General features: G+C 33.3%; 1 protein-coding gene across 4 annotated transcripts in view; it reads left to right on the forward strand.

Annotated features, from left to right (window-relative positions):
* Positions 1–1,567: 1,567 nt before the first annotated feature.
* Positions 1,568–27,258, forward strand: part of LOC119840271 — a 33,766-nt gene continuing 8,075 nt past the window's right edge. Inside the window, exons 1-29 of one of the 4 annotated variants that reach the window (XM_038366798.1) lie at positions 1,568–1,596; positions 4,381–4,497; positions 5,519–5,649; positions 7,819–7,908; positions 8,577–8,741; positions 10,153–10,257; positions 12,261–12,326; positions 12,855–12,975; positions 13,494–13,698; positions 14,041–14,147; positions 14,225–14,364; positions 14,452–15,087; positions 15,161–15,355; positions 15,766–15,903; positions 16,097–16,264; positions 16,340–16,423; positions 16,565–16,715; positions 16,809–17,343; positions 17,422–17,729; positions 17,973–18,191; positions 18,275–18,365; positions 18,446–19,006; positions 19,090–19,213; positions 19,294–19,514; positions 20,371–20,579; positions 21,284–21,466; positions 22,065–22,188; positions 23,224–23,355; positions 23,784–23,930. In XM_038366798.1, the coding sequence (XP_038222726.1) occupies positions 4,483–4,497; positions 5,519–5,649; positions 7,819–7,908; positions 8,577–8,741; positions 10,153–10,257; positions 12,261–12,326; positions 12,855–12,975; positions 13,494–13,698; positions 14,041–14,147; positions 14,225–14,364; positions 14,452–15,087; positions 15,161–15,355; positions 15,766–15,903; positions 16,097–16,264; positions 16,340–16,423; positions 16,565–16,715; positions 16,809–17,343; positions 17,422–17,729; positions 17,973–18,191; positions 18,275–18,365; positions 18,446–19,006; positions 19,090–19,213; positions 19,294–19,514; positions 20,371–20,579; positions 21,284–21,466; positions 22,065–22,188; positions 23,224–23,355; positions 23,784–23,930 (5,371 nt within the window). In that variant the 5' untranslated portion in view covers positions 1,568–1,596; positions 4,381–4,482. Of the gene's footprint in view, positions 1,597–4,380; positions 4,498–5,518; positions 5,650–7,818; positions 7,909–8,576; positions 8,742–10,152; positions 10,258–12,260; positions 12,327–12,854; positions 12,985–13,493; positions 13,699–14,040; positions 14,148–14,224; positions 14,365–14,451; positions 15,088–15,160; positions 15,356–15,765; positions 15,904–16,096; positions 16,265–16,339; positions 16,424–16,564; positions 16,716–16,808; positions 17,344–17,421; positions 17,730–17,972; positions 18,192–18,274; positions 18,366–18,445; positions 19,007–19,089; positions 19,214–19,293; positions 19,515–20,370; positions 20,580–21,283; positions 21,467–22,064; positions 22,189–23,223; positions 23,356–23,783; positions 23,931–27,258 lie in introns of all 4 variants that reach the window. The other 3 variants (XM_038366801.1, XM_038366799.1, XM_038366800.1) reach the window with 3 other exon arrangements.

Genomic DNA, 27,258 nt, shown 5'->3' on the forward strand with positions numbered 1-27,258 from the left:
TAAGCCGGAGTTTGCGTGGAAGTATAAACGTTTACCACACGAAACCAATTACACAGTCGACTGCAACGTAATTGCAACGAAGTGCTGGGGAGATTTACTTAGCTGCAATTACGAAACTTTGACACAAAACATTAACCGTGGTTTAACTGTAACTTCTGGCGAAACACATTAATTGTTTAAAGGTACTTTTATCTTTAAATTTGGTACTAGAATTGTTTGTCGCGTTCGGCCTATAAGGACTCTAGTAGTTATAATTCAGTCAAGTAAGTTACATACAGTTTATTAAGTTTGAAACGAAATGGCAGAGATCACCAGCCCACAATTTGTTCTTGGAAAGGGTTAGCAAAAAGAACCTCATTTAAATAAAACATTATGTATATCCATTTTCATTGAAAATATAACATTGGTATATTTTTTAGTTTTAAAAGAATTGTGTTAGTGACTTCGTAATTGTAATGCCTTCTTTAGATGTGTAGTTATTAGAAATTAAAAAAACATATATTTAATATCGAGTATTCATTATTGTCAAACAAAATATCACGTAAGTAAATTTAATTATTAAAACTCAAATCTTAACTATTTAAAATATTTAACTTTAATTTCATAGTTCATAAATGATTATCAAAATAAATGAACATAAATTATAGAAAATAAATATGATAAAGTATTAATTACCATCTACATGACAATTTCTACGCAGTTTAGTTTGTTAAATTTTACTTATTACATTATAATAAATAATAATTACGCCGAATTATAATTTAGGAATAAAGTTCTTGGTAAACCACGAGAATATGTTTTAACGAAATCGCCTTCAACTCGAAAAGTTTTCAATATTTTCTAAGAACATTATCGCCGTGGAAAGTTCTAGACTAGATCATTACCGAACAAAGACTTGAGAACACAATCGATGCACTAAACCGGAGAACGTGTTATGCAAGTTAGACACTAAACCGCACATTTTCTATAAAGGTAGAAATTTTAAACATTTATTTATTCCCCGACCTTTACGTTAAATGTCTTTTACAGATTTTGATACTTTAGCCAAAGCGCAGTTTTAAACAGCCAATAAAGAAAATGTCGTAAATTTGAAAATCGAATCGAAATTGATCGAACGCTGGTACGGATCGAATTATTCACTTAATTTAAAAATAATAATTTGATGTTTGATGTTGTCATTTTAATATTTTATTTAAATAATACATTTAGTATTTAATTAAATAAATTGGAAGATAGAAAAATGCATTTATTAAATTTTATATTAGTAAAGATGAATATGGTACATCGGATATTTTTGTTCTATGTAAATTTAAAAAGGCTCCTTAAACGGGAGATTTTTTTTGTGGAATTTGGCGGGAAATCCATACCTCAAATGTCAAATATTATGGTTGTGATATTGTTGTGCTTTGTACATTTTACGATTTCAATATTAATTACTATACTAATATTGGTAATTGAACACTCATAGGCAATTCATAAGTATTTTTTTTTTATATTTTAATTTATTTTCGTGTGTGACTAAATGTTTACATTAAAATTGTATTTATATTTGTTTTAGGTGGTGCGGGTGGGCCGGGAGTATCAGTGTCTACACAGGTAAGAATATAAAAGATTAATTATTATTATCATCACACATGAATTAAACAATTATAGACTATAAATAAAAAATAATTAAAAAAAACAATCGAGTTCCTATTTGAACGACTAATCCGTATTGGTGATGTGTATGTGGTTATTTCTTTTCGTTATTTGTTTGTTAGTTATTTTATAAAAGTTTTATTATAACATCGTCAGTCCATATAGCGTGCATATTTAAGAGTGTTGCTTATTATGATAAGATGCTGTACAATTAGCTATTTTCATATCACAATGTTTATTTGTCGCAAATGAGTTTCGTTAGAATGTGAAGGCAACATTTCAACAATTGCATAGTTTTTCTCAAAATACAATGAATCTCCCTTCGAATAGAATAATTTAAGTAAATTCCTACTTTATCTTACATGTTTGAAATCCTTTTCTATTCAGAACCGTATCCATAACTATTGAAAATCCTTCCCTATTATTCAAATTCAACGAATGCCAGCTACTTTATGATTTATGAACGATTCGTATTTATGATTTATTTCTTGAAAAAATATGAAAGTACTGCTACGCTGCATTTGCATTTAAATATATTTTAATGTATTCAAAATATATCGTACAAGTTTTATTCTCAACTTATTACCACTTTATATCAACGTTAAAAGATTCACTTTGTATTAATATTAAGCCATTAGAAGATGTAAAGAAACTGTCAAATTATGAGTTTTACTAAAAGTGGGTAACAACTTAAAATAAAAGCTAATTTACCAAAAAAAAATATACACTCAGAGCCCTTGAAAGGTCTCATTTTAAATGTTTACATTATTGGAGAAGTCCAAACGGTTAGAACGATCGGTTTGAAAAGAAATAACATCACATTCTAATAAAATGCATCTTTTACAAAACAACAACAATACCTCGCGCATATCTTAATGACATTACGTAAACTGGAGCAATTAGCAGCAACAGAGGATATGATTATGTCCACAGAAAAACTTCCCAAGAGAACGGCGAGGCTTCCTCTCAAATGGCGGAAGTTTGAAACTTCAACTGCAATGTAAGATACCACTCTTGCCTGAGGGAGTAAATAAATTATCTGTTTATGCGCCATATTCGGTGTTAAAAGTGGTCATATTTTTACAAATTAAGCTCTCCGTATCACCCTCTACAGATAATAAAATAATGTAAAATCTCCATCGAGAGTTTCGCCAATTTTACATAGTTGTTTTATAATGGATGAATCGAGTCGAATCACAGGTGAATAGAAGATCAACAATATTAAAATTAACATAGTTTGCAATTATAAGTTAAATGAAATCCGAATGCGTATAAAATGTGGCAAATATTGAAGCGAATGCAAGCGGAACGTTAACACGAAACATCCTTTGTTGTTCAAACCTCAAGAGCAAAACTTGGCTCATTATCGCCGACTTCATTCCTAATTCGCTTATCTCATTGAAGTGTTGATTAAGCTCCCGTAATAAGCATATTTACATTTTGGCGAGAAATTGTTAACGAAAAAGTTCTTTTACATATTTTCAAAAGACTGAAACAGAAGGTGGTTATCAAATCGTCTGTATATTTATGTTTGTTACTTCACAATTTTTTACGCGGTGAACCAATTTCTATGATACTTTTTTTTTTGTTTTAAAGTTGGAGCCTTCCATATGGTTCAATTAAGATTTGGTCTAATTCGTAGGATTTGTAGGTGGATGAGGTTTTTTGCTAAAAATAATTATTATCTTTCTACCCAATTGTACTAAAACGAACACTAAAGCGTTATTCTGGATACTGGTGACCTTACGTTCAATTACGAGACGTAGATGCAGACAACAAAGCTTTTAGTCCTTGAAAGTGCCAATAAAGCATCGACACAGACCTTTCTACGTCTTTAATAAAATTTCCATTTCGTTCTCCCTTTTAAACTCATAAAGTGTTATTTTAATTTGACTGTCTAATTAGGTTTCGTTGGTGGAATTCAATAGTAAATTTACGTAAATATCTCGCTTCTTGAATCGTTGGTGTACTCGCCTTCAGATTATTAGAATATATCTTTGAATGATATAGAACTTTCTCCATAAGATTATTTCTAAACGAATTGTGAAACAAAGCAGCGTTAAAAACAAGTAATAATAATATTAATTTGTAGTTGGTAGGGTGTTATTTTAAAATACTTTAGAACTAAACGAAAAAAATATTTTATGTACTCACATTATTCACTTGTAAGTGCTATCAACGTTGCATATGTATATAAATGTTGCTTTTGCCAAAGTAGCTTCTCCGTTTACACATTCACATTCGGAATGCAGCCACGCACTTAATTTCGTTTTTCACACAAAATTTGATATAGTTTCTTGGTTCAATTTTATTGAAAAGGTGAAAATCGAAGACGAATCAAAACACGTGCAAGCGTAGCAGTTGTCAACAATTAACTGAATATTTAAAATGTTTAATGACCGAACTTGTCAGCGTAAGTGAGAGACATATGTACCAACATTACGCCACAAAAAAAAACGAAATTCAAAAATTTTTAATACACCTCGTATGCTGAAATCTAAGCAGATTTTGAACACGTGCTGTATTTTTTCCTTTGTTTTTATGCCAATATGATATTAGAAAATCAACGTTCAACAAGTTATGGAACTTTTATAATGGAATGAATAATGTGCAATGTTTTAATACTTTTACGTATAGGTATTTTTGATCGATAAAAAATAATAGCATAATACAGAAGTTAGTTAATCTGTGTTCGTTCAAGAAAATTTAATCACGTATTGACATTTGAATATGTTTCGATAGGCAGACATAGCACACTCGGCGAAAGGCTACGAATCGGAGGATGAAAACTCGGGCAGAAAGCGGCAGAGGGTCAGCGACGACCGGCCAGCCAGTCGAACGAACATGTACTCTAAGCAGGTCTGTATATACATATTGTTTTAGCGCATTATACATGGAAAAATTAGGCCCTTTGGACAAAACTAGAACGCGTTTTTTTCATTGAATTATTTGCCCTAATTTCAATAATTCTTAATTAATTCTGTTTGAAATACTACTACAATTAGATCAAACCATGTTTTTTTTTGTGACTGCTTTCATTTCTAAAGCAAAAACCACAGTAAATTCTTTGCTTTGGTTGTTTCTTCTTTTAACAAATCAATCCTAAAAGAAGCAGTACAATATATAATATTCTTTATAGAAACTTAACACATGAATAACAATTTTAGAACAGATAAGGGAAATACAATTCACGTTGTGTCCTGAAAAAAAAGTACATACCAACTCAGCCGCCCGTGTTGGGCGACTGAGTTGTAATCGTAAAAGCAACAGAAATAAATAGCGCTGGGTTCCATCGCTGTCTTCAATCACTATTGTAGGAAAGCAATTTCTTCTGTTAGATATTATCGAACTTGATCGATGTTACGTTGATTTACTAGAATTTGGCTTCATAAAGCTATATATTATAATGTTTTCAGCGCATTAACTATTTCTGTTTCTTGTTTGTAAACTTACGGTAAATGTGTAAACTTCGGCTTAAAGAATCAAGCTGAATTGTTTGTGCTTATTTATTCCAGTGTAAAATACAATATAATAAACACATTTTATAATAGACCGTCTTTTAGATTTAAGTTTTGTTAGAAGCATAAGCTCTAAGTAAGTTAGAAATGCATATTCAGACTGCAATATTTGAAGGTAAATTTCAGCTTAGTGTTACAAACATTTAATTTATAATAATAATAGCATTTGTCCGGATCTCATTTCCTACACTTAAGCATATTTAGTTTAATTCTAAAGACTAAAGTAATCTGCTATAAATATCACTGAGTATTTAATATTCTTAGCCTAGTAAAATTTATACACGGATTTAGATCTTATTGCGAAACTTTCCTAATAATGTTATGAATTTAATGCTTACGGGTATATATCGTATATATTCAAGGAGTTCCGGGAACAATACTGTATCAACAACAAACAATTGGATTTGCTGGAATTGGAGAAGTCCAAGAAAGATCGATTCCTCGGATGTCTGTCGCAATACCACATCGAGAGTCCATGTTCCAGAACCAACAGGTAAATTGCTTGAAAAACCACTATCTCCACAGCATTTTTACGCGAATTAGAAATAATAAACGTAGTTGCAATGATAAAACCATCTTTATCTATAATCAATAACAATACTATAATGTTATTCATCCAGAATAATAAGATATAATATTTATGAATTACTATATCATCACTATTCCTAATGATTGTACTATTTTCGAATTAAATCTCTACTACTTTTAAAGTGGGTCACAAATCATAATCGACTGTAAATGAGTCGATTTCATACAAATGTACAGGTGAAACTAATAAAAGCATGTTAAAAACGTCCAAACGTCCGTATGGACCATAGGAAGTTGATATCTATCAACGTGTACATCCTGATCGAGTTAAACTTCAAGTTGTAATTTGCGCTAACTACACGAACAACAATATAAGTTAGTATATTTGGGATACAGTGATTAAGCCTACAAGCGAGACAGTTGTACTAAATTGAGCACATTAATTTGTGTTCCAAAATTGCGTGGAATTATGTACGTCGTAAATTGTTTAATCTGGGAGATCAAGATTAATTTGTTAAACAAATAATAAATGTTCCAACATTAGCAACACTGACTAAAATGTTTGGCCCATTAAACGTTTTACAGCCTAGAAACTCACTGAGGGCTACAATTATTGCAATTCTTGTTAAGTTCGCGCTACACCTTTTCATTACCTTGGATCTTGTAACATTATTGCCTAATTTTCATAAGAACTTTTAATTAGGACCCATTTACAAAAATGTGATATGACGAATAATTATTCATTTACATCGATATTTAGTTCTACTTTATAATTTGATATTGCTTCATTATAATGATTAAGGATATGAATTCATGTCTCTACGTGGGGAAAATATTAACATGCCATTAGAGGAAGCAGATTTTTATTGTTAAAATATGAAATTCTTATTAATATATTTGCTTAATTTATTTACGTATTAATCTTGCCATTTTTATTGTCATATCAACTATCTGGGACTCTGTGGTCATACATTACTAAGCTATATAGACGTGATATTAAATAATGTAAACCTTTATAAATCGTGGTTGTGATAAAACCCTATGGCTGAAGAACGTGCTTGGAAGTCTAATTCACTCCAGTACCCTCGGTCACTCCCTTGTGCCCTATCAAAGATCCATCCATGCATAACATATGAGCTTACTTATTCACGCCTTTGTTTTCGGGGGCAAGTTAAAAGTTATTACTCTCAAGTCAACAACAAATCCCGGGCACGCTCAGACAGTATTTCACCTGTCAGCGTGGATAAATATTCCTATTGAGGCGTTCAGGAAAATAATGTAGTCCGTGAAAAACGATCGTATCGCCAATCTAATGGCTTATTTGGGTATGTTTGAATATGAATAATTGTATGGACGGTCTTAAGAAGATTGGAGGTCACTTCCTCCAATCTAATCCAGTCCAGCGTCCACAAATCAATGTTGGATAATATCAAAGTGTTGAGTTTATTCGTATTTGTTATATTGTACCTCTGAGTATATCATGAAATCGTTCCAAAAACAGATAAACAATCAAATAAAATCAACCTTACTTTTGCATTTGTATTAGTACATATTTGTAATACATGCAAAGATTTGTAGCGTACGTTTGAACCAATAATTGAATATAAGAAATATCTTCGAAATTACAAAAGCGGTGTTTAACCTATAAATACTTTGGATTACAAAATGTTTTTCCTCATCGTAGCCGGCCTCTAAACAGATTAGCTAAATAAATGATCCCCTCACGGGAAGCGTTAAGGTAACGAATCGAGCGTTTTATTATGGTTGCACCCTCCTAATAGTATTAGTAATACCGGATGAAAGGTTAGTCCATTTATACCCGTATTTTTATTACTAAACCAAGTTTCGATATATTTTGTGGATCCCTGTTACTCTGCTTATTTAACGTTTATCGTTAGGGATTTAGTTACAAATTTACTGTCTCGTATTTTTATTGAATTGTTAATCAAATAGATTTATAATCTTTTACCCGTTGTAAGAAAATGTTGCGGGTGGCAAGAAAATTTTAATTGTAGATGTCTCTCTACATAATATTTGTACAAACATCGACATATATTCTGCTGTGTTAAGATTTCTATTTAGAGGCATATTAGAGAGGAAAGAGTGAAATATATAAAACCTATCTGTATTCCAGAGCGTCATTTCTATCCGTTTGTGTCCGTCGTCGAGTGCCCTCAGATGAGAATCTCAACACCGATTATGCACCCATACAACGCTATCCCAGGTATTACAATTTCCCTGTATATAAATAGAATATTCTCGATCGAATAAATGGCCTTGTTTTATATGTTGGATGGTATGTCGTTTTCTGCAATTTTGAAAACAAATTATGCATGTATATACATTTTTGATATCTATCTGTTTGACATTCATTAAAGTTAAATATCATAAGTATATAATCTAAGATCTATCATTAATGAAGTGATCGTAAAAATGTTCACTTATTCAAGTTAATTTGAATTCTACGAGATAAACAAAAATAATATTTTGATAGTATTAATTAATATTTTAACTATGATCATATTATCTTGTTAATTATGCACTATACGAGATATCTTTTCTGATGTCTATATACATAACATGTTATATTTATGCTCTTCTGTAATTCTATCCTTTATTTTAATTTCTATCAGTGGAACCGGTTTTCTGGAAAAATCTCTATTTAGCAATAAGACCCCATTTGTGAAAATTGTTAAGTCTCAATTTGTAAATTAATTGAGACCAATAAAGAATAAATAAATAAATATACGAGATATGATCATTGATCATACCATCACAACAACCACACAACACAATAGTTAACATACGTATATACTTATTTATTTGAGAATCCAATCACTGGCTGGATATCCAAAAGCGCGTAATATCGGGCATTCGACCCGCTGGGCGCAGGTTCGGGCAGCCGTCGCCCGCGCCGGCCGAGCTGCGCGCGCACGACGCCGAGCTGGAGTGCTCGTACTTCCGCCGGCGGCCGCGCTCCGTGTGCAGCCAGCCCGACCCCAAGCGGTACACGTGGATGCCCGAGGATGAGGACTTTACGCGCATGGAGTGGCCACAGTTAGTCGTTGTGTTTAGTCGGACCATTTCGCATGTGCATTGAGCAATTTCCATTACTGTGGGTGTCGAGCACGCTGCGGCACCAATTGGCCCAGCTCGTAGTGAAAACCGGTGTAAAATAGGTGCGTGCCACTGTGTTTCGTAGGGTGAGTGGGAGAACCGGAAGCGTCGATCCTTTACTTTTCCCTTACCCATTAAAAGCTACCTCTGCGAACGTTCATGGGTTGTGATCGGTTAACATCAAGCGAACCCCCAGCTATGATATGAAAAAAAGTTTCTGGACTTCTGTGAGCTGTGGCAGATGTTCTTTTGTAAATAAAACAAAAAGCGTATATATGACGCGGTTAGAATAACCACTATTTGTTGTTTTGCTATAGTCTAGTCCAGTCCATAGAATTAAGTATAGCTCAGTAAATTCCAAGCGGATCTTCCGCATGGGTCTACATCCCGGATTACAACGATCCTGAAGTTAGGCTTAAAGTTGCTTGGCCTAAACAATTGTGAGATTATCATTGTTACCCCTTGTATATTTAGTTTTACTACATGTTAAGTATACGTACTTAAATTAAATGATTAATCTTTGTATAAAATATTGATAGTATAAGCGAAATCTTAAAAGGCATATAAAACTAATTGGCCGGAAATTTCCTTTTTATTTAATTAAGAGTGACGCAAATTGCGTAGTAAATGAATTGATCTAAATGTAATTCTATTAACGAAAGGATCTTAAGTGGCAATTACCGGAGGCCAATATCGAAAAGATCCTCGTTAAATCCCTTATAAAATGTAGACCTTATTAGATGCCACAAATTATTCGTAATGCCAAAATTTACATTAGCCCCGGATGTTTGAAGTCGATAATAATTGATTCTGGCAAGGATCGGGCAAAGTTTTCTTCAAACTTTAAGATCCGTCTTGTTTACTAAAACTTTATGATACTTGTACTGATACTATAAATATGAAATTGGTGAAATAATATGCCTTGTTATTTTATAAATACATAATGCTTGTGAAATATTAATGCTTTTTATTAAGATCGTAATATATATGTATAGCAAACAGTAAAACTTTATAAAACTCTTTGCTTATAGTTACTGTTACAACAACAGAAAGGAAATACTTTTGTTATCTATGCATTTTTCTTAATAAATACACAAAGCAACTGCAGCAAAACTTAAGTAAAAATATCGCAAACTTTACTAACAGGATTATTGTTATAACTGTATTATATTACCATCTATGAAACACAAACTGATTGTAATGGTAAATTGATTTTCCACAGACTTAGCAAGAGAATGCCATAAAACTTAAATAGAGTAAAGTTCTATCAAAACAATACTATTGAGCGTCGTATTTCGTGAATGATAGTTGGATCTGAGCAAACCAAACTATAAATTGGATTGGCTTTCAGATCGGTAATAGAAGATAACGCGGGGTGGCCGCAAAATTACAGTGTCGACCAAATCGCGTCTGTCAGCCGAGGCGGCTCGCTCCCGCGACCACCTTCTATAATCCCGTGAGTATTTTTAATACTTCTTTAGTATTGTTTTTTGTGTCATGTCCTTAATTTTTTATCATTCGATTTGTGGTTTTAAATTGTGCGTTTTGTATTGATTTGAGAGTCATTAGCAGGCGAACAATAATAGCTGGGGAAAAAAAAGACCAGTAATGTCTGGATTTTTTGCTAATGATGATATTGCACAGTTAATTTATCGAACAGTTATGGAATAATTGGTATTATATAAAGCTATATGTTGTAAATAACCGCTTCATATGTAAAGATCTTAAAATTAAATTTCTTATGACAATAATTCGTAAGTTTTATTCACAAATAGTTATTAATGGTCATATTTTAAAAATATTTTCTGTTATGTATTTTATATTTCATACTGTCTTTTATGTTGAATTTATTCAAACAGTAGCAAAAAATTTTAAAATAACTAAGCAAGCTTTTTAATCAGAATTCAAATTAACGTTCATATTAAATGAATAAACAAAAATAAATCCTACATAATGAATATAATTTAAAGAAATAATTAAATTTTATTTGAGAAATTCACTTTCATATTTGAATACACACAATCGAATAGATCACGAGTTTTATGAAAGCCGTACAAAATCTTATTAGCCACGTCTTGTGGATAAAGAAGGTTTTTCCTATTTATTTTTATTTTCAGCTCCAAAACAAGCTTACGTTGAGATAAAAATAAATTGTTTTATTCATCTATTCAAACATTTTACGTAATATCGAGACTCCCCCCAAGCCCTACTGTATTAGAGATACTCATCACGCTCTGAGGCCTAAAGCACTTCATTTATCCATTTCATCCACTTTTATTCCAACGATAGAACAAAGGCCAAAGAAAAGGTCGAATGGGAACGCTTTCAACAATTAGTGGTTAGATGATTGCTTGCGTATGTACGCGACATATTTTCTGCACGTTAGTCTTTTCAACAATCAATTAATAAGTGCGCCTTTACACTGCAGCTATAGAGCTAGATATAACTAAACATGATTTAGCTACATGGATACGTATTCAAAAAGCCTATCAATAAAATGAATCATTAATATTCTTAAACATTAAAATTAACATATTCTAAAATCAAATGTATTTGATTTGTTCATAAGAAAACCCGTAGTATGATTATACTTATGCATACATTATACTTTGCATGATTATGCAAATCCGTTTTGACCGCATGTCAACCCATCTAGATTATCTCAATTCAAACTCTCCCTCTCTCTGTAATCCTTATAAATCATATAAAAATAAATAATTGATTATATTATAGAAATACAATTGAACAGCTATATAAAGCGCTAAAGCATGATGAGTTTACTGTATGATAATTTTGTTCCCATAACAAAAGCTTCTGGTAAACCAATTAGACATAACGCAATAGACTGCCACGGACACTACCCACGGACTTTAGTTCTCAATGTTGAGGTGATAATCTCTTATCAAGTTAACGAACCGACCGCAGTGCATTATGTGGTACCACAGGTATTGTATTGTAATTACGGTGAACGCTACATACAATGACATCAATATATTATTGTCCTATTCGGTACAAGCAATATACTCGTATTATGTAGTTGCTCTGTTTCTATGCGTGGGCTTAACAAACATTAAGTCCGTAATTCGGTTTCAATTAGATATAAGTTAAAAATTTTAGCTACCTAGTTTAAAGATGATATCATTATCAAGCAGTTATCTTTTTTCATTTCATTTTTACGTAGGTAGGATTTTCTAGTAAGATGAAACTTGTTATATGTGTTCTATATTCTATACAAATATCATACTAAAAGAAGACTTACTCTTAGACTTTTAATTGTTTAATTTATGGTTAACACACATATTTTTATAGCAAATTCTTTAAGCAACGACATAACGTGTGCAATATCCTCTTATGTATATATTTCTATTTCACTCAATTAAAAAGTATGAAAATGTATATACAGCGGTAGTGAGATTAAGTCCCGTTAGGCGAAATGAGTACATATCTGCAATGTTACAGTTGCCCTGCCCACACTCCAATACCACCGCCACCTCCGCCACCACCACTCACCATACCACCTCACAGGTAATGTATGAACCCAGTGCACTGTCATTATAATCATTCAATGCCAGCTAATTGTACACATTGGTGAATCGAAAGCGATAATAATATATAAAGTTACTTAAATCTATTCACAAATCAAACACCGAAACTTGAAAATGCAATACACAAATATATATAAAGATTTAATTCGACAGCAAAAATAGCAGAATTATTAATCTTTATTCTACAATTTTATTCGTTTAGATTTTGTAGGTATGCTTGGAGTTACTTTTAGATTTTTCTCTTTTAAAATTTGAAAGGGAATAGAAGGGAATATATATAAATCTATAATGAATAATATACTTCAAGAAGTGTACTAATCAAACGCATCCTTCAAAATTCTCTTTTATTTATTCAAGTGTAATGAATCCACTGAATGTTATTACTAAATAACAAAATTTGTTTTTTTTTATAAGTTCAAAATATATTGGTTACTGTCTGAAAAAAATATTGCATACAAATTAATAATGTATATAGACAAAAATAAATTAATATTTATTCAAATTTCAGAACAAAACACGTCTCTTTCGCTCGTTCGCACACTCTGACTACGTTTGATGACTCCGTGATGCCCGCAGCAGTTGGAGGGACTCGCTTCAGGCGAGACTGCGAAAGACTGATTGATGGACGGGTTGTTCAGGTTTTTTTATTATCATCATTTCAAGTTAATTTCAGTTTCTAATTAGAATATCAAACAACGTTTGAAGTTATATATAAAATGATTGCTTTGAAATAAGGCTGAAGTTATCTACGTTTTACTCTAATTTGTGCTTTTAATTTACATTTTAAGTTAATTTACTCTTCAATATACATTATACAGTGGTACTTATATGAACGACTAATTTTTGCATTGAAAATATTCCCATTGTTTATTTATTATACTTCTTATGGTTGAATTTCATAAATTTCCTAAGTATAGTCAGCAAAAAAAATCACAAATTTTAATTAACCCGTGATTGGTTTACGTTTCCTTGATATGTTGCGTTAGCTTCTCTGTTAGTTACTTTGTTATGATATGTAATTTATTGAAAAATTTGAGTAGGCTGTCAGAATCTATATTATCAAGTGGTGAAAAAGACAATTAAATGTAGTTAACATTACATTAAATGTTTCGCCGCAATCGCACTAAAGATAAGTATTGCATTGCAGCCGGAGAACAAAGCATACGCGACACTGCCAGTGATGTTCCAGCCGTTCGCGCCGTACCCGCAGTACGTGGCGGCGCCCGCGCCGGTGCACTACCCGCCGGCGCCACTCGCGCCGCGCGCCCCGCACGCGCCGCACGCGCCGCTGGCGACACACGCGCCGCCGCCGTCGCGCCCTCCGCACGAGCCCGCTAAAGTCGTCGTGTTGGGTGAGACGTTCTGGAATGTTCTAGAACATAACTCTATGGACTGTAGACGTTGATATTGTGCTCATGGAGACGTTTTAGATACTCTAGAATTATGAATGATTAAAAAAGTCTTTGTGCTCAGTGTAACTCTAATTCTAAATCGATGAACCTATTAAACAAAGTCGTTGTACTCGTAGAGGTATTTCAGATTATTCTATAACTTTTATTATTCTAATTTTTTTTTTATTTTAATTCAGTGTAACGATCTCGATCGATCTAACCTTTTAGAACACTTATCTTTTTAGATACCCGTATCATCAAAATATTTACATAGATAGAAAAAGACAATCATATTTCTTTCAGATACACTTAAGAAAGGCGTTATGAGGACGCAAGCAACGCAAACAGAAGCAAGTTTAGGAAAGAAAACCACAAATTACTTATCGCTAAGTCCCAGGACGATCAAAAGGGTACGTATTTTAATAATTTGCAGCACTGTTCATTTTTAGTTTAATAGGAAATAATTTTATCTCTTCTTTTAAACAAGGTAAAAATGGTAGCGGCTGGTGTACAAACAAATGGCATTACTGTTGGTGTCCGAAGGTTAACGAAGTCTTTCTCGGAGGTAGGCGGTGATCGTTTAGCAGGAATAGATTCTAATGGCGATGTTACTGCTGCAATTGAAAGGTTTGTACAGGGACATTATTGTAAACAAAATCTATATAAACAAATTAACCTATATTGTTTCGATACGTTTTATTTTATTCATTTCAGTATCATTGCGGGTGAACACGAAAAATTGCATAGAACACAATCAGAGGAACCACCTCGCTCTCCTCGTTCTCCCACTTCTACCAAACCGCCACTGTCGCCCTTACAAAGGGGAGATTCTGATGACGTCACATCCTGTTCCATAAAATCAATAGCTTCATCACAAGTTGACAAATCATCCGAACTTAGTGCTCTTCAAAAACAAACCCAAGAATACTTTCAACAAAACTTTCAATTTATTCACGAAAGCGACAGAGACGACACTATTGACGATGACATTGAAAATATAGAAAAAAGTATGGCATTAAACAGAAGGAACTTAGAATACTTACAACAAGAAATTGCTAAGCAAGCACAAATTGATAGATCTTTGAGATCAATCCTTTCGAAAAGCACAAGTGATGCATCGCAAAAGACTGTAAATTCGCATCCTTTATCTAAAACATCTACATTTCAATCTGAACCATCTACCGAAACATCAGCTACGACAACGGATGATAGTGAAAAGAATGAAAAGGAAATTATTATCGATTTTGAACCTAGACCAGATGATGAAGCTATACCATTTACAACCTTAAGAAGGAAAAATAAAAGAGTATTGCAAAAAACGTTGTCCGAAGGCGAAATTTTGCTAGATGCGTAAGTATTTAACAAATTATTTACATTTAAAAATTACTTCTATATTCTAATACTGAAAATGTTTTTCTTACAGCCGAAAAACAGAAATCGGCTCAGGAAGTGAAGGAGTTAAAGATGCACCAATAATCATGTCAACTAGTCAAGAAAATATGACGAGAGAGGACAGAGAACGTGAGGCTATGTTTAAACAGTATATTGCGCAGAATTACAGCGAAACGCCTATAAAGGATGAAGGCATATTCCCGTTTGAGCCAGATGGGTCATTCAGGTAATTGTTTGGTAAACATATGAAATCAATGCTTTTATACACTTTTCATATATTATGCATTTTGCACGTACACCTAGGGGCGGGATGATTAATGAACAAGTCTATACAACGCAATCAAAACAAAATTGTATATAAATTATGGCTTACATAAATTGCATAAAAAAGTCGGTTTTAGGTTAATGTAGTATTTATATACTACATTAACTTAGACGATAATTTCATAATTGGCATCGCCAAATTAAATTAAGATAAAGCGTCTGAATATTAAGTTATAATATTATATACAATATCATATAAAAATAAGTTACTTTTATTTAGGCTAAGTAAAATAGAATCATCTTTTCATACTCTGTAATGTACAAAATCCTTATGCTTGCTTTATGCATTCATCCATGTAATCCTCTTCTTAGTTCTTCAGAAAGCAATGCACCGTATGAAGACTTTCATGAAAAATATATTAGTTACAAGCATGAATCATTTAGAATTCGAAGCGTTAGCTTTGAAGATAAGACAGAAAATCATGATAAGGAAGAAATTCCATTGGACAGGTTGGTACTTCTTTATAGCTAATGCATTTTATAGGTAAATAATGAAAAAAACAGCTTGCTTAACGCTTTTAAAGTAATGCAACAAAAATATAAATAATTTCTTCACTTTAAAATGCTTAAAAATTTGAAACTTACAAAACTAACCTAAAAACATATTGTTATTTTAAGAAAATATATAATAAAATATTTTCAGTACTGCTAAATCAAGTCCAGCTTCACCAGAAATTACAAATCATGATCTTGAAGAGGAACAAAAAGTGAAGCGAACAGTCATTTCTAATAATGTAACAACTATTCTTGCACCTTTAGAAAAAAATTCACCATCTGCATCCAACGAATCACTTACTGTTGATCAAAGCAGGTAATTCATTATAACTAAGCCTATTATTGAACTGACGATACTGATATCAGATGAATAAAACACAAATATTTTCAGAGACCATTCTGATGGAATTTGGAACGAATCGCAAGCGACTGTATTACAGTTAGACTCTGGCACTGATAATGGCACTGTTGTAAGGTCTGTAAATTATTTGCTCTATTAGGATATACCTTATTTTCATTATTAGCTAGTGTATACTAAAAAAAATATTGCTTAAAAAATAGTATGTTTTTTTTTAAACCTGAATTTGTATTTATATTTTTTTTTTATTATTTTCAGCTCTTCGGACCTTAGTTCCTTGGCAGCGTCACCTGGAGCATTGGCTCTATTAACTCCAACATCAAGAAGAAAACAACTGTTATTACTACAACATCAACAGAGATCCTCCTTAGATACAGACGCTTTAGACGAAGAGTTTGATGCATCTCAAGTATGTGTTTTATCATACAAAATAATATCAAGTACAATATTACATCTGATAAAACATTTGATATGATAAACTTATCCAAATATTATATTTCAGAGTCAATCACCAACGTCACCACGCAATAAGCTAGACACATCTAGTTCGAGCTCAATTCATCAAATGCGTCCATCGCTTTCACCACCGGCTGTTGTACCAAATATTCCATTGCCTATGTTAGCAATAACAAAACAACCAACTATCTCTAAAACATCGCCTTCTCATGCAAAAATCAACCACACACCACAAATTGCAATAACACATCCCAGCTTAGATTTGAGCGACGTTCCATTTAAGCGAACTCCTAGTTTCATAAATAAAAAGCGAGAAAGGGCACTGAGTCCATCGAGAAGACAAGAATTAACACAGAAAAAATCTCAACAAAAAGAACCAAATGGCACAATACCAAATCAGATGGTACAATCACCGTCAGAACCATCATTGGCTAAAGCAGGAAGCAGTGAGACTAGCTTAGCCAGGACTGATTCAGGTAAATTAAATACAGATGTGTCAGAGAGTACTACTACAACAGAAGATTATGTAACAGCTAATTCAGATAGTTCTAAGAAGAGTAATAGTAAAAACCAAAATCATAGTAAGTAATAAAAAATATTATAAAATATTAACAAATTTCACTGATATTCAAATGTGGTAATCTAACACAATTTTGTAGGTTCAGAAAATAATAACAAAGCTCAAGAGGGATCGTCATTTGAAAGTGCATCAAGTTTGTATTCATCAACTAAAACGGATAATATAGCGGAAGATTTAATCGTGCCAAGTTTTTCACCGCCTTTAGAAATAAGTGACGATTTCATAGTACCTAACTTATCATCGCCACCATTACCAATGCCAGATAGAAAAATAAAGCCTTCCGTAGAAAGATTTGAAGTTAAAGCAGAAATCAATCCTTCGGTAGAGTATATAAGAAAACATAAGACTGAAATTTGTAAATCCAAAGAAGATGTTCCTCCTAGAACAGTAAGTAATTCCGTGAAGGGTCTTGAATTAATTAAAGAAACTATCTTAAATTTAACGATAAGTTCATAATTTTCACATTTGTAGCTGTTATATTTTATCAGAAATTCCAATGACACAGCAACTTGAAGTTATTTTGTAATTTTGTAGGCTGTTGTATTAAATGTTTCATTAATAAAAAAAATGTTTAAAAGAGTAGAAAAAGTAAAGTCTTGAATCAATCACATAATAATACTTATTTTTTAGATAATTTCAACGCGAGAAACAACTAGCCTTAAAAGCAGTTCAAGTGGCAGTTATAGTATAGGAGGGTCTAACCCAAATATACTTGAAAGTGTTATCGATAAGACTCAAACGGAAAAAATGAAAGATTTGCCTGAAAAAACCGAACCCCAAGAAAATAAGATCAAAGCAGAAAAATCTCCAAAGCAAGAACAAAAAGAACAATCGATACCAAAAAACATGGTAAGAAAATAGTTTCTTTTTGTCGATCTTTGATTTTTAATATGATAATATATGCTAATGGTTGTTTGGGGGCTTACTTACAGGGTTCGCTGTCCGACGATGAAAGAAGTGTTCATTACTCTTCGTCAGGCTATTATGAAAGTCCAATAGACGATGATGATGATGGAGGATTGAGTAAGACATTATACACAATATTGTAAATATATGCAATATTTATTGAATTAATCATTCATTAATAATAGATTCAATTTCAGCCTACAAACATTCACAAAAATATAGATCTACAAGTCGTCCCAAACTTTGGTTGTCAGAAGAGAAACGACGAAAAAAGAAAGCTTTTACATTAGAATTTTCAAAATCATATGACGATTCAATATCAACTTCTCAAGATGATTGGGTTAAAAGAGACAAAGAATTAAACAATCAAAGCCACAGGGTAGAAAGAAGTTCCTTGAAATCGACTCTATCAAAATCTCCATTAGAAGAAAAAAATCCAGAAGCAAGGAAAAAGAAGACACACTTTTTGGATAAAACCAAAAGTTTACAGTCTTCACCCAGAGAAACGATAGATATTGAAAAATCGTTAAGGGATAAAATGATGAAAGAGAAGGAGGCTGACAATAAACGGCCACTCGAAAGAGAAAGATACGTAAAAAGAACTAAATTGAAGGCAAAAAGTCCCACTCAAAGTAAAACTATAGATATCGGCCATAGAGGATCGCATTATGAAAGAAGAGAAGCACTAGGGTCAAATATGAAATTACATCTTAATATACCTACCTCGGATGATTCTAGTGAACAGTATAAGAAAAACGGTAATGAAATCCACTTTGCGTTAGAACCTTTCATATTAAGACCATAAAGTATATAAGCTAATAAGTAATTTTACTCTTTTTAGGTACGAGTAATGGCAATATATCCCCCAGAAAGCATAGACGATTGCGCGACAGTCCAAGAAGGAAAGGAACTAATTCTTCAATAGCTAAATCTCCAACGTCGAATAATAATCACTGTGGCTACTCGTGAGTATTTCTAATATTTTCTTTAAATAAAAAATTATATTGAATCTCTTTTGTTTTATGTATTTTTTTTTTTAATTCAGCTCAAGACCAAGGCGAAAAAGCGGTTCCAACGAAAGCATATCATTACCCGGTAGTTTGCCTCGGAGAAAGCAATCTATACCAACGTTACCTTGTATGAGTTCGTTAGAAGCTGAAGACATTGAAACTGCTCGAACTCTGACAAGCGCTGGTTCAAGATTAACTCCTTTGCGCTACGTTAAAAGTCCAACATCGTCCCCCAGACACCGTAAACAAGATAAAGGTTCGAAACAAGCATTACTATACATTTGTTAACATTACTTTAGATATGGGAGAAAAGAGTCAAACATTCAATAATTTTATAGTCTGTTACATTTATAGTATTGATACTTAAAGAAGTTTCTTTTAACTTAAGATTAAAAGGTAGTTTATAAAATTAATTATAAAATAAATATATATAATATATAGTTTATAAAAAAAATAACATCGAGGACAAATTCCACGGATCAAGTAATTTCCAATAATTATTTGATTTTGGGTTACCGTCTATAGAGAGTGTCGATGTATGTTCAAGGAGACTTATAGTTCAGATTGCGCTTATTACTTAAAAATACTAAAAAAGTCCCTGATTCAAATTTTTTTTCTATTAGATAAATTCTTAAAACCCGCACGCACACATACGTTAAAAATCATGTTTTCTGTGGCACAAAGTTCTCTTTAACGTAGCGATTTATATCGGGTGAGGGAAGATAGCGATTTTATAAAAAAATCAAATAAAACAATTTGTACGCCGGTTTGTGTGAGTATTTTTTTGTAAACAGCGTTTGCAAAACTATAACTACACCATCGCCGGGACAACCTGTATGCCAATGCTTATTAAGTCTCTTTGAATAAAGTGTCATATATTGTTATTAACATTATAATACTATATTCGTAAATTAAATTATTATAATTATATATAAAAATTAAAATATATTCACATGATAATTTTGCAACTTATTATCTACTCGCTTGCATGATATTTATTTCCTTTCCAATTAATTACTTATTACACACAATACACAAGCGCTTCATAAAACCCTCTCACTAAAACGTTACATCCGCAAGCGAAAAATGTTAAACAGCAACGAGGTTTACAGACGGAAAGTTCGCAAAGGCGGCTTCAGCAGAATCCCTCCGTTCCGTTTCGCCAGGCTCCGACTCGGTGTTCTATTCGGAGCGAACCGAGCACAGCGGCGGCGCGGACGGCGAGGCGCGCGCGCACTGCCTGCACTGCGGCAAGGAGGTGCACATCGTCACCGCCTCGCACGACCACGACAGCCGCGCCTCTAAGACCTCGCATACGGACGTGAGTGCTTTTGTGTACTCCCTACTAACCCGCCTTGTAATGACTAGGAATATTGATGTTAGCTATTATGTGCTTTTGTAAACTCCTTATTAACTGGTAATGACAAAGAATATTGAATGTTATAGATCCATAGAGAAATCCATAGAAGCGACAGATTTACACAGAAGGTGCCACATTAATCGACAATTTACTAACATTCATTTATAAGTCACTAGACACTCGTCCCGGCTCCGCCCGGTTATCAAGATTACTGATTTATCCCGAGAGAGCATTTAACCGAGATAAAAGCCTAAAAAATATCCTATCACCCAAATCAGTTCTCACCCTGTCTGTATAGCAAAATTTCATCAAAATCCTATAATAATAGGAGAAACATCTAAACAAACAAACATTTACTAATTTCACATTTATGATATTAGTGTGGAGTGTAATTTACTAACATTAATGTTATCATATTATTCCACATAAAAATAAAAAATTTTATAAACGTGAAGTTTGGTAAGTGTGGATGGATGTATGTTTGTTACTCTTTCACGCGAAAGCCTCTGCTGGGATCTGTTTGAAATTTGGCACGCAGATAGATTACAGTCTGGATTAACACATAAGCTTCATTTTAGCGGCGGGTACCAGGCGAGTGAATCCGCATCTTCCAGCTAGTATTTGCGAAACATTTTGAAATCTAATTACTCCATAATTATTGGCAGGAATCTTACGCCGACGCAACACCGGACATAGTGCCCGCACCGGCCGGTTTCGCTGACTCACCATCTTGTATGTCCACGAAGAAACACGCGACTGGCGCTCGCCTTTACAAGAAGCTGGATAAACGATACCGCTCGGAAGATAAATCCAGGCACTACCGGCATCGGCAAGATGTTCGAGCTAAGGTATATAGCTAAAACAATTCTTATTAAGACCAAAAAATGTGATACATTAGATGAAGTAGAATGTCGCAGAATGTGTAATATTTATACTACTTATTATTGCGAACAATTTCAGATACCTACTAATCCTACTTCCTACTAATCCTACTAATATTATAAATGCGAAAGTTTGTAAGTATGTGTGTTTGTTGCTCTTTCACGCAAAAACTACTGAACCGGTTGCAATGAAATTTGGTACGTATATAGCTGGAATAACATATAGGCAACTTATATCCCAATATTCCTACGGGATACAGACTTACGCCGGTGAAAGCGCAGGTGAAACCGCCGGGCGCAGCTAGTATTATAAATGCAAAAGTATCTATTATAGTAGTATAGTATTGGTCCACGCATTTGGACTTTAAGTACTGAAGCGATTTTTGTTCAATAGATTACCTTTGAAAACGAAACTTGTTTAAAAAAGGCAGTGGAAAATTATTGTGTAGTGTATTAGTGTTAAGCTTAAAGTAAAGTGCACACGAGCAAAACTGCTGCATAGCTTGTAGTTTAATATTAAACATATCTAATGGCATTAAACATATTATATTATGTTTTTGTACAGTCGGAAGAGAGGGGCAAAGAAGAATACGCGTCAAGTGAAAAGCCCCAAGACGCGCGGATCGCGCGCTCCGCTGGGAACAGTCTCGACAAACTCGGCGGCTCCCACGCCAGCGTCGATCCTGATGGTGATTTATTTATATATTATGATACATTCGAAATATCGTTTTTGTCATATGGTATTCTTACCTATAGTCTTTCAGCTTTTGGTGTGTAAAAGAGGAGAAATAAACTGTTTTTTCTTAGTCAGTGTGTCAAGTATAAACGCTTAATATTTTGTTATTGTGTTGGTTATTGTCAGGAGAAAGACTTGTGAAAGAAAGGCTTGAAAGAATTGTTAAATAAAAAACACAAAAGTGTTAAACTTAAATTTTTTATAGTCTATGAGCTTTTGCTCGCGGCTTCAGTTTAATAGATGTTATACATATAAACTTTCCTCTTGAACCACTCTATTTATTAAATAAAGAACCATCAAAATACGTTGCGTAGTTTTAAAGATTTAATCATGCATAGTTACATAGGGACAGAGAAAGCGACTTTGTTTTATACTATGTAGTGAAGACAGGACAATAATTTTTACATTTATCGGATCCTTAGATCTGTCGGGTCAGGTAGTATAAAATAAAAATAAATTAAGCGATTATCTAGGACCACATTCAATTAATTATTGAAATGATAAATAATTTTCTATGAACTGTCTCGTATTTATAATTTACTTTATTTTATTTATATTTTAGACTTCTCATTAGGGCAGATATTGAAAGATTAGGCGTCTAGAAAAAATTAAATGAAATGATATGAAATGAATTTATTTGACAGGATTGGTGTTACAACGTATTATTAAAATTAAATTCACGTCCGCCATCAAATTGGCATAAAAATGTTGATAGATATGGTTTTCAATATGACTACAGTTTAAACAATATCTAAGTGTTATTTCTGACGCCTCCTTGGTACAGTGGTAAACGCGTGAGCGTAGAACCGAGGGGTCCTGGGTTCGATTCCCGGTGGGGACAATAAAAAAAAATGTCTCGGTCTGGCAGGACACAGAAGGCTGATCACCTACTGGTCCATAAAGAAAATCGATCAGTGAAACAGATGTATATCATCTGCCCCATACCCCATACACGGGACTTCAAAAAATTTTTTTGAAATATTTGTAGAACACGAGGAATGTTCTGGAAGCTCCGAGGGCGCGGAAGGGCGCGAGCGCGGCGTGTACGCGACGCCGTGGTGGTGCGGCAACTGGATACTGCTCTCTGAAACCGATGACCATTGGACCAGGATTCCACCTGGTTAGTGTTCATTTTGTTAGTGATTTTTTTTGCCATTTACTGAACTGTTTGATTTTCCTTTCCATTTCTGTAATTTTTGGCTAAGTTTTTAGAAGTTTCATATTTTTGGACGACGTCCATGGTACCATATTTTTCACTTAAAATAAATCTGTAAAATACAACAAAATTATGCTTTAAACAATAATTTTAATATCTACTTTTATAAGTTTTTTATTGTATCATAATCATCAGTCCTTACATGTTCTCACTGCTGAAACACAGGCCTTCTATGAGGGTTGAGGCCATAATCCACCACACTGGCCAAGTGCGGGTTGGCAGATGTGACATGTCGTCGAACTTTTGATTCTCGGACATGCTGGTTTCCTCACGATGTTTTCCTTCATCGATTTTATTGTATACATTATCTCTATCCATTATTCCCATCTCAGATACATTAGCATCGCCGGAGCCAAGCCAGGAGGACCCCACGGAGTCGGAGACGGAGTTCAACAAGCGATACGTCGCGCTCACGCACCGCCTCGTGCACCGACGCGCCTGCATTGAGCTCAATAAACGGCAGACCAATGATACGTTTGGTAAGTAAATAATCCAAGATGTTTAATTTTTAGTTTTATAGCATTGAAATGCTTTATAAATGAGAAATTTTGAAAGAATAGAAAAATTTTTAGAATAGATAGGATAGAAAGGATCACGGGTGGCCAAGAGGCTAGGCGTTGCTACGGTTAGGCAAGAAACGCAGGTTCGAATCCTGCCTCGTGATCAAATTTTTTCTATTCTTTCAAAATTTCTCAATCCAAGATGTGTGTGTGTGTTTGTTACTATAACCGATTGCAATGAAATTATAACGTAGATAGCTGGACAACTGGAATAACATATAGGCAACTTTTTATCCCGAAATTGCTATGGGATACGGACTTACGCGGGTGAAACCGCGGGGCGCAGCTAGTTATAAATATATGGAGATTATTTGATGCTCTGTTAGATACATATCGGAACTAAGCCAAGAAGTAATGCATTGCCTACTGTACAGACACGCCTGCGTTGAGCTCAATAAATGGCAGACCTACAATACTTTTGGTGAGGAAATATTATAGTCGTGCAACTTTTTTTGATTCTCTGTTAGATACATATCAGAACTAAGCCAAGAAGATACGATGGAGTCTGAAACAGAGGAAAAGAAGCGATACGCACCAATTAATAATATTTTTTATTAGTTTCATTAAATTCAATCTTAGGAGTAAAGTTCATCGGCAGAGACGCTTATGAACTTTACACCGTATATAACTTCATCGATTTTGTGAAAACTCTTTGGATATAGTATTTAGCTATCGTAGTTCCTTACTACTTCGAATACAAGTCTAAACTTGTTACAATATATTTTCAGATGTTTGATAATTTGACAGTTTATTAACTTATTTTATGCAACAATGACAAAACAAACAAACAACATTGCCACCGGATGTGGAAAGTTTATCTTTTTAATTTTAATCACATCCCATACTCTGGGACTCAGAAAAAATACAGAGCACAAAAACCAAGTGCATTTTTTTTTCATCATTTCAATATCATTGGTGCTGCTTGTTCCAAATTGGATTCGAAATCCGTAGCTTTCATTGTTACGAAGTTATTATAATTGTAGCTGTTGGAAGACCGACTCTCTCCTCCACGTATAAAGGCGACAATAAATAATTTTGACGAATTTACAAGGCTTTTTAAGTTTTTATTATTGGACACTATTAAAGTCAATCGAAAATCTATAAATCATTTGAACTAGGAGATAATTCAATCTTTCTACGAAAGCGCTTGAAAAAAAAATCTATAGCCTTAAAAAATTAAGTTTACATCTTTTATGTCCACCGGACTCGATAATTTTAGAATTTAAAAAACAAGGATAGATATAAGTTTTGTTATGTCACCTAAACATACTTAAAAAAAGTATATAATTGCATCCATTAAAACACAAAGAAAATTCATAAATTAATTTATTCAGAACACGTGTAATGCGTATATAGGAACAGAATACGTCAGTATGAACAACTATAACAACAATTAAACGTGTTGCGTCACGAGCAATGTAAAATTAACGACACTCTGCTAAGCCGTGACGCGAGGGTTATATCCGTCGCCTCGCTTTATTTAAATTCTTACACCTGATATTTTAAGAACGACCTCAAACATTTTTTAGCGTCGCTCATTATTGGCGAATATGACATAATGGTCTATTGTTGTGGGCTAATACGTAACTTTCAACGTTTATTTCATCGTAAAATATACCTTGCCCTCGCATTATTAAATACAACATTCAAATTTTGTCTATTTCATTTTATAATAAAGCATCTACCATATTCCTTCAAATAAAACTAATTTGATAGAGATATAAATTTGTGAATCATCAGGGTTGAGTGGTTTAAATAGAAACGTAGAGTCGATAAAAAGTCGCTACTGTTACTGACCGAACGAATGCGCACTAAATTTAATTTCACATGGCCAGCAGAACGTCAATTCTCAGTTGTTGAAGACACGCGACTGAAGCGAGACGGTATTTTCTCACATACGCCGACTGAAGTGCTTATTTTCTATCGATTTGACATTTGCGGGTTAATGACGTCATTTCGTAACAGCATACGTACCAATAACTTTGTAATATTTTGATACATAGTTGTAGTGCGTTTACATCTCGTTTGAAATGCATGAATTGTGTAGCAAAACAATGGGCTACGCTCGTAAGTCGTATTCTAGTTGTACCTGTGACGGTGGGAGACATACGTGTAACGATACTCATTGAAATGTTTGTCCCGTTTTAGTTAAAGGAGTTTTATCTAAGCCACATGGCAGCTTAAGACAAAAATTGGAGGAGATTTTCAAATTGATGCTGGTGCTGTGGTGCCGACAATGTGAAATAAACAGGCTTGTTGCTTCAGAACCTAGTGGTAACATGATCTTATAAAAATTCCAATAATTATTTCAATATTAACTGTTTCTTACTAATATTAATTTTAACATAATGCTTCATCGATCTGCAGCGATTAAATGACCGGTTCTATCACTAATATTACTAGTTAAAAAATATTGATAAAAACTCGATTCTTGTTCTCACGCGTGTTTTACAAATTACGTAAATATGAATTAAACTTTACAGCTCGTTTTTGAACAATTAACGTCAATTTTATAAGGCCTGGCGCTTGCATGAATGGAGCTATGCGGTCATTGGCTCCGCGCCAAGTATTCTAATCATACAGTTTGCATTTTTTTTCGATATTAGGTCGAGATTTAAAACTATGTATGTCATGGCCATGCTTTCAACTATTGACGTGGGTTCTACCATGAGTGTTTTACAGATAACCTACATTTTATTTTGTTTACGACTTTTCAGATTTTTGTGTACCTATTGAATGTGTTATTTAGATCGCATTGTTCGAAAATACTACGATATGTATATTGGACATGGCTTTATTATTATAAATAATAAATTATTTATTGAAATATCTTATAGATTATACAGGTACATGCTTTTAAATAAAGTTAATATTAATTGTTCTTTAGTATTTCTCATCAATTTAGGACAGGCTTTGGGTGAATTACTGTCATCGATCGTTTCACGTGTTTTTACATATTGAGTGTTGCTGCTTATATAATCCAGGAAGTAAAATAACTATTATGGTCTAATATAATGTTTTAATAATACATAGCCTTTCATTTAAACATTACATTGTATAACAAGTAATATTAAGCTCTATAAACGTGATCTATTGTATATAATGTATCTACAATAATAATTTGATAGGGATATTGCGATGTTTTTGTTTATATGGTAGCTACAACTTTGCGACAAATACGGTTAAACGCCTGCTCGTTTTCCCGCTTTTGTATGAAAAAAATTACTAAAATTTCTCAAATATGAAA

This window comes from Zerene cesonia, chromosome 5 (assembly GCF_012273895.1).
Source record: "Zerene cesonia ecotype Mississippi chromosome 5, Zerene_cesonia_1.1, whole genome shotgun sequence".
Classification (NCBI taxonomy): Eukaryota; Metazoa; Arthropoda; class Insecta; order Lepidoptera; family Pieridae; genus Zerene; species Zerene cesonia.